The sequence below is a fragment of the Podarcis gaigeae genome (assembly GCF_964106915.1).
Source record: "Podarcis gaigeae genome assembly, chromosome: 6".
Lineage (NCBI taxonomy): Eukaryota > Metazoa > Chordata > Lepidosauria > Squamata > Lacertidae > Podarcis > Podarcis gaigeae.
In genome coordinates, this window is record NC_139682.1 from 23,858,472 (window position 1) to 23,880,208 (window position 21,737).

General features: G+C 42.6%; 1 protein-coding gene across 2 annotated transcripts in view; it reads right to left on the reverse strand.

The window, feature by feature from the left end:
* PLCG1 (phospholipase C gamma 1) overlaps positions 1-21,430 on the reverse strand; it is a 91,721-nt gene extending 70,291 nt beyond the window's left edge. For both annotated transcript variants that reach the window (XM_083746134.1, XM_083746133.1), the window contains exon 1: positions 20,473-21,430. In XM_083746134.1, the coding sequence (XP_083602260.1) occupies positions 20,473-20,674 (202 nt within the window). In that variant the 5' untranslated portion in view covers positions 20,675-21,430. The remainder of the gene's footprint in view (positions 1-20,472) is intronic.
* Positions 21,431-21,737: the final 307 nt, after the last annotated feature.

The following is a 21,737-nucleotide window of genomic DNA, read 5'->3' on the forward strand; positions in this document are numbered from 1 at the left end:
ATCTAGCACGCCCTTAAAAATATAAATGTATTTTGCACCACCAGAAATCACACAAAATACATTGTGGGGCATTGAAGTAAAAAAAGGTCGCTAACAAGCTGAACATACCCTTTGTTGTTTCTGAAAAATCATTTCCGTTCAAAGCTTGCCATGCCGGCAGAATAATTTGCTGAAAGGAAGTCTCATGCGATCACCCTAGTATGTCATCCTATCTGAACTGCTGCTTTGGGAGCCAGATTATTTTATTCAAAGTGCAGCTAAGCAAGATATATGGGCTCATAATGCTCCCTGCTTCTCCCATCAATTTCAAAGCCACGTCAATAAGCTTGAATTGCTGTCTGCTAATTACGCTGTTATCTATTCTACTTCTTATTTTAAATATCAGCTTCAAACTGGAACAGTGCAGACCAGCTGAGAAATCTAATTGACTGAAAATATGCAACTTGTTTATTTTCTGACCAAGAAATCTGTTTGCAGACAAAGTGAGCCATCTCACCTAGTGTGATCGGTTTTGTTTTGTATTTAGATTTTTGCAATAGGATGCATTCTTGAGAAAATAACCTACAATTGTAGGTGGGTTGATGCACACCATGCAACCAGTTGTTTAATTATGCATTTAACATCAGAGGAGCAGAATGCACACAATACTATTTCCCAAGAGATGCATGCAGCAACATACTACCACTGGAATGCTTATGGTAGCAAACAACCTCACCAGGTCCAAGACAGAGCTGGATAAATTCAGGGAGTGGGAAATAAGTTCCTCTCCAGTTGTCTCTGTTGTGGCCTTTTGTGCCAAGACATTTTTGCCACTTGCCACCTACTACCACAACAAAATAACACAATGAAACAAAATAACAGTAACAAAATAACAACCATCAGTCAGAACAGGACTCGGGCTAAATATTTCTTTTGCAACCCAAATCTGACTTTCCTTTTATGCAATGATCACACCTTGAGCCATTCTCCTCTTCCTCAACCCCAAATGCTAGAAGAAAAATTCAGAGTAGGAAAGGGTTGAGAGAAGATGCATCTGAAAATGTTATGTTATTATGTGCTTTTTATTGTTAAATAAAACCTAATAAATATTTTTTTAAAAAAAAGAGAGAGAAGATGCATCTGGCCCAAAAACTCTCTCACACCAGCAAATATGAGAAAGGTGTCTCAGAGGACAAAGATCAATTGATAATGAGAAACTGACATAGCTCTTCCCCCTCAGCATCCAAGGCATTTAAGAGCTGCAGTTGGGGGTGGGCGGCAATGGGGGGTGAGAAAATGCAGGATCAAAAGCTGTTCTTTAAAAAGCAGGGCTGCTGTTTGAACCACAAACAGCTTTTTGGCTCAAACTAAAGTCTGGATATATCACAGGAATAAACTGTGCACTCTCACACTGGCAAGGAAATTGTGCGGCGCAATATACTGGTAATGTGGATAGATATCTGCATCTAAACTAAATTAGTAATGCAAAGATGGAAAGGCCATACATCTACATTCAGAATGCTAGAAAAAGCCCAAAGGACCGTCCCCCCCGCCCATAAGCACAGAGCCTTCTTTTCTACATCTTCTGCCTTAGATCCTAGTGCCTAAATTTTAAAATGTGTCCGATTGTTATATCTACTTTGAATGAGTAAATTTGTGATACAAGAAGAAGCTGCTGGTGTTTTCTTTTTGAAAAAAGGAGATAAAGTTAAGCATTTAACAAATAATCACACCCATTGTGCGCATAAACAGCAGAGAGCTGCTTCCCATGAAGCCAAGATGATTGCTTTTTCCTGGACCAGCTTTCAGTTCACAAGGAGCTCCTTTAGGTGGAGAGAAATACCTTTGCTACCAAGTACAGTACGTTCCCTCCCAAACTGCAATGCAACACACTGCCTAACAATTCGTTTGGTCCTTCTATACAAGTTTAAAAAGCTATTGGGAAGATTTGATACATTTGACAAAGATTGCATTAATGCAGGAGTATGTGCACATACTCTGGGACGTGGGTGGGCTGGGACGCGGGTGGCGCTGTGGCTTAAAACCACAAAGCCTAGGGCTTGCTGATCAGAAGGTCCTGGTTTGTATTCCTGTGACGGGGTGAGCTCCCGTTGCTCGGTCCCTGCTCCTGCCAACCTAGCAGTTCGAAAGCATGTCAAAGTGCAAGTAGATAAATAGGTACCACTCTGGCGGGAAGGTAAACGGCGTTTCCGTGCACTGCTCTGGTTCGCCAGAAGCGGCTTACTCATGCTGGCCACATGACCCGGAAGCTGTACGCCAGCTCCCTCAGCCAGTAAAGCGAGATGAGCGCCGCAACGCCAGAGTCGGCCACGACTGGACCTAATGGTCAGGGGTCCCTTTACCTTTATGTGCACATACAAAAGCGAAGGTCCATCCAGCATTAAGAACTATTGCATCCCACTGATTTAAATGGGAGTGTTCAGACTTGAATCTCACCCCTTTAAAAACAGTGGATTTTTTTATCTGTGCTTAGTTTTGCATATACATTATTTCACTTGACACCTTTTAGCTGCTGTGATACTGTGGTCAGTTTAAAAGAACTAACAATAAACAATGGTTTATCCTTACAAGAGCAACCGTAGATGAGCCTTACTGTTCCTGCCCCACCACAAAGAGATTTCACTTCAGTTTTCAGCAATCTCCCTCTATTTACAGGAGACTCAGCATAGACAAGTGGAAGCTTTCATACAATACACAATTAATTTAGAGAGTCTACAGCCACGAGATGTGATGACAGCTGCTGGCTTTATGTATTTTAAAATGGTGGTTTAAGATAAATTCATGAAGGACTGGTCTACCAATAGTTACTAGTCATGATGTGGCCAAATGGAACTTCTGTGTTCAGAGACCAGAGTGCCATTGAATACTACTTGATAGGAGGCAACTGTGAGAGTCAAATTTTGCCTTCACACCCTGCCTATAGGTTTCCCAGAAGAATCCACAGTAGACCCTCGGGTTACATCACTCTCGAGTAATGTAAGCTTCGGGTTGCGAAAGCGGCAAACCCAGAAGTATTTTTTCAGGTTTCGCTGCTCACACATGCGCAGAAGCACATTGTATGCCTCTGGATGCAGATTTTTTGGAATGTGCACAGACCCCCGGAACGAATTAAATTCGTATCCAGAGGGTCCACTGTAGTTAGGTTTAGGTTTATTAAATTTATATATTGCTTCTCCCCACCCTCAATGTCCCGAAGTGATATACAGTATAACCAAGTTTTAAAAGATGAAGATAAAGTCACATTAATATATTACAAACTATCTTAACAATGCAGTATCATATCATATCATTGGTTGATCAATCTGGGACATGATAAGACTAGACTATTGTATTTTGATATTTTGTTGGAAGCCGCCCAGAGTGGCTGGGGAAACCCAGCCAGATGGGTGGGGCATAAATAATAAATTATTATTATAGACAGACCCTTGGTCTGATTCAGGAAGACTCATTATGTTCTCATAGTTTCCACTTAAGTACTATATGAAATCAATATGTGGGAAATATACGGGAAAGGAGATGGTGTCTAATTCTAAAGAATTCTAAAGAAATGGTGATAAAATCTGCAATCTGGTGCACAGCACATGGTGAGGTCTTACGGAAACCCTGTATCAGTCCATGCAGATGACTAAACACTTGCAAACAGAAAAATTGTAAGCAACTTGTCCAAACAGCACAGAAATAAAGACAAAGGGAATGGAAGGAGCTTTACTGCTCTGTTTTTGCTCTCTCTCCACTGTGATTTTGTTTGTTTGTTTGTTTGTTTGTTTGTTTCAGAAACAGGTTAAAAGGTTTCATGATAATAGTACTGTTTACGCTGAACTTGAACTTTGTGCCCTTTCATTTAAAATGCAGAAACAAATAAACAGAGCTCTAAAAATCTAAGTTTAAAATACTCCAGCTACGCCTCTCTACTTCTTCCTGTAATAGGTTCCAGCTCTCTGCTGGACCGTCTACCAAATGGCAGATGAAAGGTTCAAACGAAGTACACTCACAATGAAAGCTTTAGATCTTAAGGGATGCTCCGGCAAGAAGAAACCAGAGAAAATCCTAGAGGTTAACTGGTATCTCTCCAGCACCGCCAAGTCCATTTTTTTTTTATTACAAAACTTTTAGATCTTTACTGTTCCCGAAACAAAAAACAAAAACAACATCCCGAAGCCGCAAGTACTTAGCACAAAAGCACCAGTCTGTCAAGTCATAATTAAACTGGCATGTTCACAGTACTCGGGCGGGCTCTTAGTGTGGTCTGCGTCCAAACAGGACAGAGGTGAAAATGGGCACAATATCTCAATGTCAGCGAAAAATAATTCAAAGCATTGTTTGAGGCTTCCTGGGTGGTCCTGCACTTCCCTCCCCATTCCATGTCTTCTTTTGCTTTAGGATCACCTTCCTGACCTCAGATCTCTCTCTCTCCCCCCCCCCTCCCTTGGAAAACTACAGGCTGATCTAAGTTTAGTTTCATGGTTTTATCAGGCAAGTGTGTCATTATGACCCCTCTGGCACAATTTGTTAAAACAGATGACATCCTTTTGCCTGAGGATCACTGGAGCTATGGCCCCTTCCAAACAAACCAACTTGTAAGGTAGGCCAATGCTTATTATTCCCAGGTAAGTTACATTATAGTCCAAAGGCTATTCATCAGGAAATAAGGATTTGTTTTAAGTTTTTCATGTGTGCTAAAACTCAGTCTAAGTTTAAAAAAAACAACACAAAAAAACACAAAACGTTTAACCATATCAGTTAACAAACATGGATACATATGCTATAATGTTATTGCTTTAGTTAAATAAATTGTTTAAATTGTTATTAAGGAAATTATCATTATTCTCCTTCCAATAAAGTACAGCAGAAAAGTTGTCCAAATATAAACAGTTAACTTATTAAACCTCACAATAATTTCATAATTATCTGTCTATGTATTTCTAAGAGTATAACCAAATCAGTAATTTTTGATATAACTGTAAAAACTACTCTGAAAATGTATTATTCCAAAAATGTAACCTTCCTCTGGTTGTAAAGATTAAGATTATGCCAGCTAGAATGAGTCTGTTAAAAAGACTGACTAGTGATTTAAATCAAATCCACCCTTCTTTTAGTTACTAGTTACTCCACCGTGTGGATTCACAGTAGACTTGAGTTGCAAACCAAATGCTTTCCAATGCTTATCTCCTCCTTCCTTAGCAACTATGTGGCACCAAGCCAAAAGGGACAACGGCAGATATGTTACCAATGTACCTCCCTGGGGCAGATGACTTTCAAATGGATGGATGTGCAAAGATCCAAGCTTAATGCAGAAATAGAGATTGCTGGCATCATTCGAAGAATCACCTCTGATGCCTTACCTTGGGCGCCAGTAAAAAGTATTCTGTAATATACCAATGCTACAATCCCGTGAGACCATCAGGAATTACTTAGCAATTTAATCACTACAGTTTGGACTGAGGTGGGCAAGACCCACATATAAAAGGCTGGCTGAACTGAGGCTGGAATACATTGAATATTATAAAATCCATGCACTAGTAAGGCTTAGAAAAGGTAGGGCAGAGGTAAATATATACAGTGGTACCTTGGGTTACATACACTTCAGGTTACATACGCTTCAGGTTACAGACTCCGCTAACCCAGAAATAGTATCTTGGGTTAAGTACTTTGCTTCAGGATGAGAACAGAAATCGTGCTCCGGTGGCACAGCGGCAGCGGGAGGCCCCATTAGCTAAAGTGGTGCTTCAGGTTAAGAACAGTTTCAGGTTAAGAACGGACCTCCGGAACGAATTAAGTACATAACCAGAGGTACCACTGTATGTGGTGCCTTCTAGATGTTGTTGGACTGCAACTCCTATGATCCCTGGCCACTGGCCATGCTAGCTGAGGCTGATGGGAGTTGCAGTCTAACATCTGTAGCTGGCTACCCTTGTTTTATGGCTTCTCCAAAGCTTACCGTATGTACTTGAGTATAAGCCGACTTTTTCAGCACATTTTTAAATGCTGAAAAAGCCCCCCTTGGCTTATACTCGAGTGAGGCAGGTGGTGGCGGCGGAGGGACAAGCGGCCCGAAAGGAGCCCTTTTGGGCTGCTTGTTCTTCTTCCGCCACCGTTGCCACCACCACCACCAGGTTTGTGGTGTGGTGAACCAGCTTGTACTCAAGTCAATAAGTTTTCCCAGTTTTTTGTGCTAAAAGTAGGTGCCTAAGCTTCAGGTCAGCTTATACTCAAGTACATACGGTATGTTGCTAGTACACAGCCTCTTGATTCTCTGGCACTATCTCTGCTAAAAGACCAACCCCTCCCATAAGAAGCAACCTGCTGAAGACCTTCCTCAAGGACCTTCTTTGGTTTCTTGAAAATACTGGGGGGCGGGGGGAGAGACAATTTCATTCTCCTTTTTTCCTGCTAGCCTTCCAATGCCAGGTGAAGGCAGTGTTGTTTTTCAGAGGCCATTTGGGTGCTCTGGTTTGTAGAAGGCTTCCCTGGCTGTTTTACTGAGTTCTTTGTGACTGCAGGTTTTGTTCACTGTCTCTGCTGCTTAATTTGTTGTCTGTGTATTATGTTTTACTCTTATGTCTCTGGTTTTAATGCTATTGGCAGTTTCGCTGAAGCTTCGCTTCAAAAAGCGGGATATGCAGATATTCAGAAACAACAATGTCCTACACACTGGTAAGTGGGAAGATCCGTCCCAGTTGCAACTAAAAATCTCTTCCTTTTCCACTCCCTTTAGAAAATAAAAAACCCCAGAGCATTGTTCCACTGCAAAGCATTGCCACAGCAGAGCAGAGAATGGGTCAAACCATTGTTATGTCAATGCCAATTGTCCAAAGGGACAAGAATAGGCCAGGTCCAATGAGCTGTCTGCTTCCCCTACCACCATGGCATCAGATCCTATGCACTACTGCATAGTTTTCACTGTTGTTAATCTCTCTTGTATCTCGCTGCTAGTGCCCCCACCCAAATGCCAGCGAGAGGACAGAGTGAGCAATTTTCAGTTGCAGATGAAGCAACATTAATTTTAACACTTCCAGTCATTATGTCTGTAAGATGATTTCTATCATCATAGTGTGTGTGTTTAAAAAAGACTGTGTGCGCATGCCACAATTGAAAGAGGTGGTTGTGGGATTTGAGCACTGTAATTACCAATCCCCACAAGTCCGCTGGCAGCAGAAAGTGCACGCAGGAATCCCACAGAGGGACAGCAAAGTGGCTTGCTCTGGACCAACAGGTGAAGAGCAATTTATCAAAAGGAAAGCTGCTCTGTTAAGCATCATATCAGTGGTTGGCTGGGCAGGGGGGTGGGGTGGGGGAAGACAAAAAATAATAAGTACACATCAAAAAAATACAGAAGCACTGCAGCTTTTGAGATTCTAAAAATCCTCAGCTCTCTTTCTGATGGGCACATGCTCTCCAAAAGATGAAGAAAAAAACAAACAAATCACATACAAATGTGTATGCGCGTACACACACAGAGGCAATGGTAAAGCGGTTTTTTGGCTTTCCATCACCATTTGGCACCTCTCCCAGTATGTAAACAGGAAAAAATCCATCCCAGCAGCTGCCTTCAGCCTGTATCTTCAAACTAAGATAGAACCCACCTCCTCTCTTCCTCTCCAGTATCTGCACCACTTTCCATATTAGACAGAGATACTATTTACGCCTTCATTTATGTAACCAACAGACATGACCATTTCCCAGAGAGAACACATGACTCTTAGTTGGTCTTATGAGGAACATATACACATTTTCATACTTCTTCATACATATTAGTAACAGGGAGAGCTGGGAAGAAATTATGGGACACCAAGTCACAAATCTTGCAATCTTCTTCACAGAATTTTAATTTGAGAGGAAGCCTTGTGCTGATCAGCAGGGCTGACTTCTGAGTCAGCAAGGGATTGGACTGTAAGGTTAGTAAAGAAGTAATATTGTCCACTGGCACAGAGTCAGATTTGAAAGGGTTATTCTGTTAGTCACTATTTCACAACCTCGGCATCCCACAGAGAACAAGAGTCTTCTTCTAAGGAAGAACTATGCTGCAACCCACTTCACAAATTTAAAGGAGACTGTAAGTCTTTTACCTGGCATTCTTCCAGAATTCAAAAAAGATTAGTGCAGGTTTGAAATCTGTAGTTAAAAGGTTTGAAAGATTCATTTCAATATCTTGATTCAAAATGGCAACCAACTAAATACAAGTGCAGATGAAAACCTGCTCTTTGATGTCAGAAACCACCACGCAAACTTTGTGTAAGGTATCTTAAGAGGTGCCAAAATATGTGGAAAACAATTGACTTTCCAAAACTTACAGGTAAAGAACTGTTCAGTGCATTTTACGCTGCTTTCCCAAAGCTCAATGTGGAGTAAGATTCAATAATAATTTAAGCCACAAGAACAGGCATGTTATGAACATGTCCAAGAAATCTTAACACTCATCTAACAACCTCTTGAAAGGCCTGGAATTGGACATTTTCAATCAAATTGAAACCGTTATTCAGTAGTGTGGGTGGGGTTGTACCAAATCCTGACACATTGCAAATGCAACCATATTGGGAACAAGCTTTGCTATCTTCTTCTTCAGTGAAATACACAAACTATGCTCCTTCAGACCACTGAAAGCAACCTCCAGGTTGAAGGAGTTCAGAAATGGGACAATGGATGGGGAAATTACTTGATGTGACAAAAAAAACCAAAAAAAAACCCAAGAATCTAACAAAGGTATTGTGACTGGGTCATTTGAGGGGGGGGGAAGCACCTTATCATTTTTTGAGTTAGTTTGCCATTTCTTTTTTTTAATAAATATTTTATTAAGATTTTTGAATAAAAATGCAAAGATAAAAAACAGTATAACATATATCATAACATACTTTCTTAACATCTTTGGACTCCCTCACACCTCCCGCTCCCATTTGCATCATTGTCAATTCTTGCCCGCAATTTATCATCTTGTTTACACTCTTGTGTCAGGTTCATTTAAATATAATCTGTTAGTTCTCCAATAAGGTTATAATTTTTCCTCAAACTTACTTATCATCTTAATTCCATCTAGTTTAGTGGTGCACAATTATTTATGATCTAGCATCCTTTCTTAACATTCAACCAAATTACAATATTTTTTTAAATAAGTCTTGAATTTCTTCCAATCTTCTTCGACCCTCTCCTCTCCCAGGTCTCGGATTCTGCCAGTCATCTCGGCTAGTTCCATATAGTCCATCAGTTGCATCTGCCACTCTTCCAGCGTGGGTAGATCTTGAGTTTTCCAATTCTTAGCGATGAGTATCCTTGCTGCCGTTGTTGCGTACATGAAAAATGTTCGGTCCTTCTTTAACACCTTCTGACCGACAATGCCCAAAAGGAAGGCCTCTGGTTTCTTAGTGAAGGTATACTTAAATACCTTTTTCAGCTCATTATATATCATTTCCCAGAAGGCCTTCACCCTAGGGCAGGTCCACCAGAGGTGAAAGAATGTTCCTTCATTTTCTTTACATTTCCAACATTTATTATCAGACAAATGGTATATCTTGGCAAGTTTAACTGGGGTCATGTACCATCTATATATCATTTTCATTACATTTTCCTTCAAAGCATTACATGCAGTGAAGTTCAACCCAGTGGTCCACAACCTTTCCCAGTCCTCAAACATGATATTATACCCAATGTCCTGTGCCCACTTTATCATAGCTGATTTAACCATTTCATCTTGTGTGTTCCATTTTAACAGCAAGTTATACATTCTTGATAATACCTTAGTCTTTGGTTCTAACAATTCTGTTTCCAACTTCGATTTCTCCACCTGGAACCCTAACTTTTTGTCATTTTTAAAGACTTCTTTAATCTGAGCATAATGTAACCAGTCTCGCACTTTGTCCTTCATTTTCTCCAAACTCTGCAATTTTCAATTGTCTCCATCTTTTTCTAATATTTCCCAATATTTTGGCCATTTGGCCTCCATATTGGGTCTTTTTCGGGCCTTAGCTTCCAGAGGTGAAAGCCACCTTGGAGTTTTGTTTTCCAATAAGTCTTTGTATTTAGTCCAGACATTAAACACTGCTTTCCTGACAATATGGTTCTTAAAGGCCTTATTGATCTTAACCTTATCATACCATAAGTATGCATGCCAACCAAAAGCATTGTTAAAACCTTCCAGGTCCAGTACATAAGTGTCTTCGAGAAGTAGCCAGTCTTTTAGCCAGCAGAAAGCTGCGGCTTCATAGTACAACTTTAGGTCTGGCAGGGCAAAGCCCCCTCTTTCTTTCGCATCAGTTAATATCTTAAACTTAATTCTGGGCTTTTTGCCCTGCCAGACAAATTTAGAAATATCTCTCTGCCACTTCCGGAAGCACTCCGTCTTGTCCACAATCTGTAGTGTTTGAAACAAAAACAACATTTTTGGCAATACATTCATCTTAATAGCAGCAATTCGGCCTAACAAAGAAAGCTTCAGTTTTGTCCAACTGTCCAAGTCTCTCTTAATTTCAGACCAACATTTTTCATAGTTATCCTTAAATAGACTCAGATTTTTTGCTGTTATGTTTACCCCTAGGTACTTTACTTTTTTAACCACAGTTAGTTCTGTCTCTCTCTGAAACCGTTCTGACTCTGTATCTGTCAATTTTTTTCCCAACACCTTGGTTTTCTGTTTGTTTAATTTAAATCCCGCCACCCGACCAAAGTCTTGAATCAGTTGTAGTACTCTTTTCGTACTAGATTCTGGCTCCTGCAGGGTCAAGACTAGGTCATCTGCAAAAGCTTTAAGTTTATATTGTTTCGCTCCGACCGAGTTAGTTTGCCATTTCTGCTCTTTTCAGCTATAGTCTTTCTTCAGATGCATTAACCAAAGGAAATATGGTCAACAGAAAACCCAAGAAAATTGATTAAATTACTGGCATCATTTTGTGTTAGGAGTCTGTGTTGAGCAGGCATTGGGAACCTTAACCCTAGGAGCTGAATGCATCCCTTGAGATCTCTCTGTCTGACCCTTGGACACCCTTCCTGGCCACACCTCTCATTGGCCTTGCTCCAAACCTTCCTTAAGTACTTTTGTATATTCTTGAACTATGATCATTCTTCTTGCTTGTTCAGATGGAGGATGGAGAGTGGGCATAGAAACATCTGTAGCATAAAGCTAAGAGTCACTTTGCCTCTGGTCCCACCCACCTTGAGCTTGCAAACCCCTGGAAGACTTCCTGAAAAGGTTCTCTAGGTAAAGGATAAAGGGACCCCTAACCGTTAGGTCCACTCGCGGATGACTCTGGGGTTGCGGCGCTCATCTCACTTTACTGGCTGAGGAAGCCGGCATACAGCTTCTGAGTCATGTGGCCAGCATGACTAAGCCGCTTCTGGCAAACCAGAGCAGCACATGGAAACGCTGTTTACCTTCCTACCAGAGCAGTACCTATTTATCTACTTGCACTTTGATGTGCTTTCGAACTGCTAGGTTGGCAGGAGCAGGGACTGAGCAACAGGAGCTCACCCTGTCGCCGGGATTCAAACTGCCGACCTTCTGATCAGCAAGCCCTGGGCTCTGTGGTTTAACCCACAGCACCACCTTGCATTAAAAAGTAGAGATATTCTTACAGAAACTATATTAGCAGCATCCAGAAAAGGGAGGAGGACTCAGATGACACTCAATACTAAGCAGCATTTTAAACGCTGCCTTAGACTCAGATGCTGAAAAACAAAACAAATCAAAAACACCTCTGTTTTTAAAATATGTAAGGACACTTGAAAGCAACTTTCCTAATGCAGATTTTATTTGACCTGTAACTGATTACTGAACATCTGCTAAGAGGTTTCAGCCAGTCTCACAAAGAAAAAAGTTTCTGCTTTCTTAAGATGTTTCCACAGCATTTGGAGAAGAGCAACTTGAGACCACTCATCTGGCAGTGAGGACCCACAGCTGCCTACAGCAGCGTTTTATGGCTAAGATTATTTGGTCAGTCCAGGATTCATAACTGCTTCATTTTAACTTTTGCACTGGCTTTCTTTTGTACAGACTCAGCTGGAGGCTTGCATAATTCACCCGGTTTCCCACGATACAAGCACTCTGAGACTTCTTCCATCACCCACTCAATTCTCGCAAGCAGCAAAGACGTTTTTGCTCTGGGAGTGAAGAAAGGGAATGGTCATGTTTAGACAATTATCCAAACCATGGTTTGGAGGCCCAAGAACAAACAACAGTGAGCTTCAGGATAACATGCTACCTTCTTTCTCTTCTCCACAGTTGTATCTTGCTTTGAGGACAAACTATGGTTGATGCAAACCATGGTTTACCACATACAGACAAAAAGGTATCTTGTTGCAAATTAGAAGCAGAATTGCTTAATCTCCTCCCTTGACGTAAAGCAGAAGGGGAAGAGGGAGCGTACACACCTGCCACTCATACCCAATCCATCATCTCAATTCAGCCATGCTATTTTACATCACAGAAGATACAAATGGAAGATAACTTTAGCTCAGCAATGGGAAGCCTGTAGCCCTCCTGATGCAGCTGAACTCGAGCCAGCATACCCAACTGTGGGGGATCATGGGAGTTGTAGTTCAGCAGCGTCTGGATGAACACAGGTTAACCACCCCTGTTTAGATGAACTACTGAAAATGGAAGCCTAGCATATTCTGTAAAGGACAGGACCAAAGGTCTCCACAATCTTCCAATGCAATCAACACAACCAGCAACTAGGCGCAAATGCAGTGACAAACTGGCCCAGCTACGCACACGAATAGTGTGGAAAAATAATACTCCTATTTTAAAATAAGTGGTGCTACTTCCAGTCTGTTGCTATAGTGATGAAGGGCCCAGCAGAGCAGAGAATGGCTCAAAATGATCCAGCAATCAAGCAAGTGAGATGCACTGTTATCAGAGATATGGATTCTGCAGCCAGTTGCACAACAAAGTGGCAATTGATTTATTAAAGAGAAGACCCTCTCACTTGCTTTCTGCTCCTATGCATCCTTTTTTCAGCTAAGTGCTTGGCTGGGCATCTTGCGTGGAGTAGCCCTACAAAAGGTTGTCTTAAGAGTAAGCACAGCACATGTAGACCTGTGATGGATGTTGATCATTAATGTGGGGCAGTCATGCAGCCAAACAGGCCACAGCACTGCTTTTAATGATATATTTAATGAAGCATCATGAATACTCTGCAGGCCTCTTCCCTCAACTATGAGGGGAAGGAGAACAATACCTTGTGGGGTATCAAAACAGATACAGCTGCACTGGCCCTTGGACTGCTATCGCCCACAATGTATCCCTGAAGTCATTGGGGATAAAAGAGCTTTATTCATTGCAGTAGTTTAATGTATTTCCTATTATAGTGTCATCACACAAACAGAGCAGTTTGATGCTCTTCAGCAATGGAAACCCTGAAAAGAAGGGATAGGATATGCTGGATGAGTAGAAAGAGAGAATAGATCAAGCACTGGATCCCATGGATTAGCTTTCACTCCTCAGACAGAATCCAGAGCACTGGATAGTACGGCTTGAAAACAAAAAGACTAGACCAGGGGTCAGCAAACTTTTTCCACAGGGGGCCAGTCCACTGTCCCTCGGACCTTGTGGAGGGCCGGACTCTCTCACTCTCTCTCCATATATTTAAAAAATGAATTTCTATGCACACTGGCGGGGGGGGGGGAATAGTTCTCCCCCCCACACACACCCCAGCTCCGGCCGCCTTTTCAGTTTGCTGCCTGCCTCACTCGTCAAAGGGCTGGCAGCGGTGGCACGAAACACACTTCCTTCCCGCCTAGAGAAAGAAGGTGCTGCACTTACCTCCCCAGGGATTGGCACCACCGCCACCACTGCCGCTGCTTCTTCTTGTGAAGTGGGTAGGCAGAGCGAGCTTGTCCACTCTGCTCTGTGGCCCACTGGAGCCCCAGGACAGTGGCAGTGGGAGGAACAGGCTGAGCGGCAGTGGCACAGATTCTGATTGGTAGAGACGTCCCCATGCTGCGCTGAGGTAAACCAGGTGCGGCATTTGATTGGCAGAGTCGCCGCCACTCAGCTTCTTCCTCCTGTCACCATCGCCAGGAGTCTCGGCTTCACGGCGGCTTCTGCCTTCACAGTGCAGGCCGGAATTGTGAGCCTGGGGGGCTGTATCCGGCCCCTGGGCCTTAGTCTGCCAACCCCTGGACTAGACAAACAGCCTTTCAACAACAACAACAAAAGTATTCAGCTTAAGCACAAGACAGAACACACAGTATTCCTTAACGCCTCTGATAATACAAAGCTCATTCTTACATTCAGCCACTGATATTCATATCAATGCATTCTAGGGCCATCTTGGAAGAAGGCCTACTTTATTAAATCACTGCAAAAAGCAGAACTAGTGAAGATAGGACCTCAACTCACAAGAACGGCTGTTCCCAAGTTCAAGTACCCGAGCACAAACTATACTAGCATCTGTCATCATTTACTAATTTTAGTATTATTCCTTTTCTAGGTGTTCCATCAAGCACACCCATCTACCACACCAGAAAAGGCAATGGAAATGTTTCCAATCTGGCCTTTTCCTTTCAAATACATGGAAGCTACAGGCAGGTGAGGATCAGGCTGCGATGCTTGAAACACACACACACGTGCCCTGCATTACTGACTGGCATGCTATGCAAGAGGAGTGGTGCTTAAGAACATAAGTAGGGGATGGCAGGGTCACACCAATGGCACATCTAGTCCATCATCCTGTTCTCTTCCATGGCAGCCCACCACATGCCTATAGGAAACCTGCAAGCAGGACCAGAGTACAAGAGCATTCTCTCCCTTGGTGGCTTTCAGGAACTGGTATTCAGAAGCATTCTTGCTTCTGGCTGTGGAGGCAGAGTAGAGCTATCATGGCTATTGGCCCCTGATAGGCTTCTCCTCCATGAATTTGTCCAATCCTCTTTCAAAGCCATCCAGGTTGGCAGACAGCACTGTCTCATGTTGAGTGGCAATTTGTGTGAAAATTCTTATCATTTCAACCATAGTGCTTTCCGCTGGAATCTGGATCTAGCCTCAAAACCACAGTTCACAGTTTCCTCCTTTAGAAGACCTCCCCTTACTCCAGAAAGTTGTAGACCTATGGGCCACCCTCACGGATATTCCTCAAGCAATTCTTTGCAAGGGAAATCATTAATCTGACACACATCTTGAAAAGTTCCCTGTGACAAAATGCTAAAGACAACCATTGGATAGGTGGATAGCAATGCTTCTTGGCCTTTATTCAAGTTTTTTTGGCCACATTCACACATTAAGCCAGAAAACATTGTTCATTAAACCATACTTTGCATGGTCTGCATCCTGGTGCATACAGACCACAAACAGTGGTACCTTGGGTTAAGAACTTAATTCGTTCTGGAGGTCCATTCTGAACCTGAACCTATTCTTAACCTGAGGTACCACTTTAGCTAATGGGGCCTCCTGCTGCCACCGTAACACTGGCACGCAATTTCTGTTCTCATCCTGAAGCAAAGTTCTTAACCTGAAGCACTTTTTCTGGGTTAGTGGAGTCTGTAACCTGAAGCGTCTGTAATCCGAGGTACCACTGTACTTCCTTCCCCCCCTTCACAAGTGGGGTGTGTGTGTGTATCAGAAGCAATTAGTTATGTCTGAACACAGGGTCTGTTCCACCCAAAAAATTATGCTCACTAAGCCAACTAAGCCGTGGCTTCAAAACAGCTAGTGATCACAGTGGTTTGGGCAAAACAAACCATGGTCCTGGATTCGGAAATAATGCTAAACCAACCATTTCGTGGTCATCTCTCCTCCTCCCCATATGCTCATGGAATTGAAAGCAAAACAACTATGAGAAAGAGAAATAGGACCCCATCAATCACAGCTCAATGCTGCAAAAAAAAGGAAAATTACTCCCCACACTGAAGCCTACAAAAAACCTCAATGACAATAGTGAAGAGGCGCAAAGGACACATCCCCTTTTAAATCTCTTCCTCTGGAAATCTGGCCTGTTACCTGCTCCCTACCCCCACCCCCAAATTAATGCACATGAAGCTTGGATAGAGATATTAAATTAGTATGATTAAAGGCCCAACTCACAGGGTTTACAAAAGGATTACAGCTAATCAATCCACCATCCTGCAGAGGGGGAAAAAACATTTGCTTGCAAGGCTGATAAATTGGTGACTAATAGTTAATCTCTCGAGATTAGCATTTCTTATTTTGTCATTTCCAGGAGGGGTATCTGTGATAGTCTACTTCAGAAACAAAAAAAAGAGCACGAGGAAAAAAGCACTTTAAAAATCAGCAAATTTATTGTGGCAGAGCCCACTGACTCAGATGCATGAACTGTTGTCTTTTGTTGGTGAAGATTATGTATATATATTTTTAATCTCTCGCGCTCATTAAAACAAACATGCACAAGTACAAAGGGGGAGGGATGTAAACAGTGAGGTCCAACAGCATGAAATGTCATAAATTGTATTCTTACATTTAAGTGTCTTTCTGTTTCTATTTCCACACACACCGCAATAAATAAATAAATGTTATGCCACAGTGTATCTATCTGTCTTGAAGGTGCAACAAGATCTTTTGCTGAGTGATATCTAGCTCAAGGAAAGACGGAAAAGAGTGTGTTGCTATCTCAGTTGCTCACTACCTAGATTTAATCTGGCATGAGATTCAAGAACCGCAGACCTCCACATTTCATGTATGAAGGACCTCCCTGCAGGGACAAACGGGGAACAAATTAGACTGAAGAGTTGTCAACTCTCTCTCTACATTCCAGAGAACATGGCAGCAGAAGGTACTGATAAAAAAGGCAGGTTCACAGAAAATAAGATTTGTATTACATGGGATACTGCAGTCTTTAAGCACCTAACAATGAATGGAAGTTCACTGAGGAAGATCTATAAATTAAGTTGGAAAATATACAGACAGTGTATCTGACAGAGGAACTTAGCCGTGAATATAAATCCAAAAAAAGTTACTGGTGCAGTGAACTTTATACTAGCCAATCTGCTTGTGCAGACCTCACTCATTTATCGTGCAGTCACTGCAGAAAAAATACCTTCCATTTTACAAAATCTTCCTTGTCTTGTCACCTGGATACAAATATTACTCACCACAGAGAACCAGACAATTAACTGTTCCCTGCCTGCAGGAATTATGCAGTTTGAACTTGCACTCAAAGCTTTCAGAAGCTTTACATTGCTTCAAAAGCTGTACTTTCCACTTTACTTTAAAAAAAGGTGTTACAATTTAAATTTTAGAATCTCCCCCCCAAAAATAATTATAAAAACCTTTCAAGAGAATATTCAAACTTGAGAATGTGCAAGTCAAAAACCAGTTGCCATTATATATATATATATATATATATATATATATATATATATATATAAAAAATCAATATATATTTTATAAATATATATATAAAATCAATCACTTGAGAAAAACAGGAAATATCTTTTCCTCTTGCAGCTCTGATTATCAACAGGGCAAGTGGGAAAATTGTGGAATGGTTAGGTGATCATGACTACTTATGTCATCAGGAAGGAGGGGAATGCTTACAACAGAATGCATTTTTTAAAAAAGTTATTCTTGCATTGGCAAGTATCTATACAAATCTGTGCACCATAGTTTGAGCTAAGGGGATATTGGAATTATATGCATGCCAAACACTTGTACTACCCCTTGAGGGTGATACAAAATTCACCATCAGGCCGAGTAAGCTTGCTTTCGGTAAAACCTAAACACCTGCATTACCTTTTACAATAGCAATGGTTGGACCAGTTAAATAACGGCACCTTACAAATGTATGACTAGTGCCTTATCTATTTATTAATCATCAGGAAAGCATAATTGATCCCCCCCTTACAAAGACATACACCCCCCTACATTTCTTCTATCATACAAGTACCCTGCTGAATCTGACTAAAGGTCTCAACCAACTTCCTGTTTTTCAGTGTAGTTAACCAGATCTTTCTCAAAAGTCAACAAGCAGGGTATGAAGAAAATAACCACCCATCACCATTTATTTATTTAATTTATTTGTAAAATTTATATCCTGCCCTTTATCACCAAGTGATCTCTGGGTGGGTGGCAACCATAAAAATACAGCACTTCATAAAATCAACCAAGGCATTAAAACAGAAGCAATGTTGCACAGTTCAGACCACGCAACATTCACCTCCTCCACTCAGTACACGCCAGAACCTTTATAGAGGATTACGTCCCCAAAGGCTTGACAGAAAAGTTTTTGGATAGTGATGAAAAATAACTAAAGTTGGTGGCAGCTACACATCACGAAGGCTGTTCCATCACCAGGGTGCCATCACCGAGAAGGCTCTGTCCCAAAGATTTCACTTGGCAATGCTATGACAAGCAGTAGCTCTTAAAATCACAGCCAGGACAATACAGACAGGCAGGCACTACTTCAGATAACTCAGTCCTAACCATTCAGGGCTTTGTACGTCAGAATCTTGAATAAGGCTTGGCGGTATGAAGTATGGATCTTTAAGGACCAAGGTTATGTGATCCTGATGTGGTATTCAGCGTTCACTGCCCCTGAACCCAGAGGTTCTATTTACCCATTATAGATAACCACCAAACCATGAGTTTGTCTACTCTGCAGTATATTTTAGAAAGGCTGTTCTCTATGCATTTGGACACCTCTTAAGAAATTTTGCATAATGGTTCCTGAGATCGAGGAGCAAGATATTGTCCATGTTTGGGATACAATTGGATGCTTTTAAAAATCAAGATGGCAGACAGAACCATTCAAATCTCCCCTGGATTTACCACTGATTTCTAAACTGATTTTTCCCCCTGTGTTTTATAATTCCACTGGGCATGAGACTCCTAGTCTCCTACAAAGTTAAGCCCACAAACATCTCCGCATTGTGGAGCAGGGAATGCCATAAATTATGTGTTGTAGGAAGAGAAGTATTTTCATATCCTCAGAATAATCCCATGGGATAAATTGGGCTGAGATATACTTACTGGCCCAAGATCGGCCAGTAACCTTTGCGCCAGAGGAAGAACACAGCAGAATTCAGCAGCCGGATTATGAATAGGCGCTCAGAATAGATCGCAAACCATTATGGTGTGGTTGCACTGGTTGCTGAATCGCTCCCAAGTCCAATTTAAAGTGCTGGTTTTGACATATAAAGTTTTTCATGGCTTGGGACTTTTAGAAGACATCTGAAGGCAACCCTGCTTAGGGAAGCTTTTAATATCTGAAGGACTATTGTTTTTAACACTTGATTGGAAGCCGCCCAGAGTGGCTGGGGAAACTTAGCCAGATGGGCGGGGTGTAAATAATAAATTATTAGTATTCATTATTATTGTTAATATTTTGTTGGAAGCCACCCAGAATGTCGGGGAAACCCAGCCAGATAAATGGGGTATAAATAAATTATTTTTTATTATTATTATTATTATTATTATTATTATTATTATTATTGGGACCCCAAAAGCTCACTGACCGCTGTTTCTGCAATAATGAGCCCCAAAATAGTTACCTGAGGCCATTCTCTGGGAGAAGAGAGACAGGCCTTTTCAGTGGCTGACTTCCCTTATGGAATGGTCACCTCAGGAAAACTCAGCAACATTTACCGGTACATCCTCAGCCAAAGGCATTTTTGTTCTACCAGGTTTTTGGGTGCTAACATTGTCGTGGTTCTTGCTGCTACTTTCATGGGCAATCTCTTGGGTTTGGAGGTAGTTATCCTTTTGGTGAATGGGAAGGATTTTTTCTTTTCTTTTTAAGGCAGTCACTTTTAATATATATTACCACTGTAAATGTTGTTGGATTTTTCTTTGTATAAGCCAACATGGAGCAAGTTGCTCTGGGACGGTTCTTGCACAAAACAACTCATAAAATAACCCAAGCATACGTTATTCTAGGACCAGGATGGGGAAGCTGTGACCCTCCAGCTGTTGGGGCCCCAGATGTTGTTGGACTGCAACTCCCATCATCCCTGACTATTGACTATGCTGGCTGGGGCTGATGGGAGTTGGAGTCCAACAACAAGGTCGCAGGTTCACCATCGCTGCCCTAGAACAAATGACTCTTACAAAAATTAGGCATGTAAATCACCACTAGCCAGTCATCGCCATAGTGAGTAAAGATTTCCCCAGGTGACCAGATTGGGATTTTCCCCTCCCCCATCTTTTTCAAAAGCCCATTTGTGTGCTAAACATTTGTGGATTTGCAAAACCAAGAAAGCATTACATGAGGGCAGGGGTGGATTAATATGCATGCATCTGTTAATTTATTAAGACCATCAGCTGCATCCCCTACATTAGAGGGAGAGTTCATTCAAGCAGGAGCTACGCCTTGCAAGTAATTTACTTGCAAGTAAATCCAGTTGTGGCAAATGGAGCTTCTTCCCTAGCTTTTTCCCCCACTCCAGGACTGCAGCCTCAACCCTCGAAGTACTATAAAGCGTCAAAGAAATGGATGAAAATGCACATCACATTCCATTCAGACGCTGCTCCCTAAAATGTGTGTGTGTGTGTGTGTGTGTGTGTGTGTGTGTGTTTTCATACGCCAGACAACTTACTTGCGCCTTCGATTTTGTCCGATCCCCTGCTCCAAATGATCTGCCTGGTCTCCAGCTTCACCTGGAACGTTTTCCTTTCTGGCCTTTGGGACTTTTTGGAGTAAAACAAAGTCATCACGGTGCCCACTTCCAAGCTCCTGGAGAGGTGAACCACTTCGGCTTCGCTTGGGTTGCAGGGTCCATTGGTAAAAACAGACGCCATGGTGGCTTCCCGAGTCCTTTTTCTTCTCTCTTTCTCTCGCCCCCCTCGGGTTCAGCAAACGCTGGGCGAATGAAGGGGGGAAAGGGGGCAGAAAACTTCCCAAACAAAAGAAGGAGTTCAAACGCTTCTTCTACACCAAAGCTGGAAGCAAAAGCGTGGAAAGGGGGGGGGGACCGGGTCGTGGATTTATTTATTTTTTCAACTCCACACCAACATCCTCCGAGCCTTTTCCAACCGAGAAGCAACGAATTTCAAATTTTGGGAAGCCGTTCCTCCAGGGAAGGAGCCAGGATGCCACCACCGACCAGTGTTTATAATGCGAACGGGAGGGAAGAGGCGAACTCCTTAGCCCCGGTCGGTGGGCGCCCGCTTGGGAACCAGCAGCTCTTCGATCCCCCAAAACGAGAGAAAATCGCCCCTCTCCCCTTCGCGATCATGCACCATTTTCCCTCTGCTTGCTTTCTTTTCTTCCTTCGTTCCTTTCGGGGGTTTTGCCCACACCCCCTCCGCGTCTTCTCGAGTCTTTTAAAACGAAAGCGAGCAAAAAGGCAATCGGGCCGGATGGTACGGTGGTGGTGGTGGCGGCGGCGCGGGAGGTAAGAGAAAACAAATATGCATAAAAATCTAACTCCAAGTCGGTCTTCCCCAAGCGCAAGCAAGGCTGGCCGGGGGCTAGAAAGGGCTGGCTGCGATCGGGGGCGGAGAGGAGGGCTCTGGCAACCCCCGCAGCCTGGCTCCCTCCCCCTGCGACTGCCCCTCTTATCCCCGCCCCCCTTCCCTCTTCCTCCTCCTCCTCCTCCTCCTCTGCCAGCCCCCTTTGGCGCTGCCTCGACTCTGCAGGCAGATCTCTCTCTCTCGGAATCGATCAGAGACAGGCTGATAAAGATCTCCCTAGAGCTCAGCAAGTAATGGCTGGAAGTAGCGGGGGGAGGAAAACCTCCAGTAATCGGAGTCCATTGCACATTCTTAAATGACTCTCTTGTGTCGTGCTTTGCAGCAACGTATGCAAGGTCGGAGTGGGGGGGGGGGCGTTGTAGCAGGATTTTCTTTTTCGCATACCGCC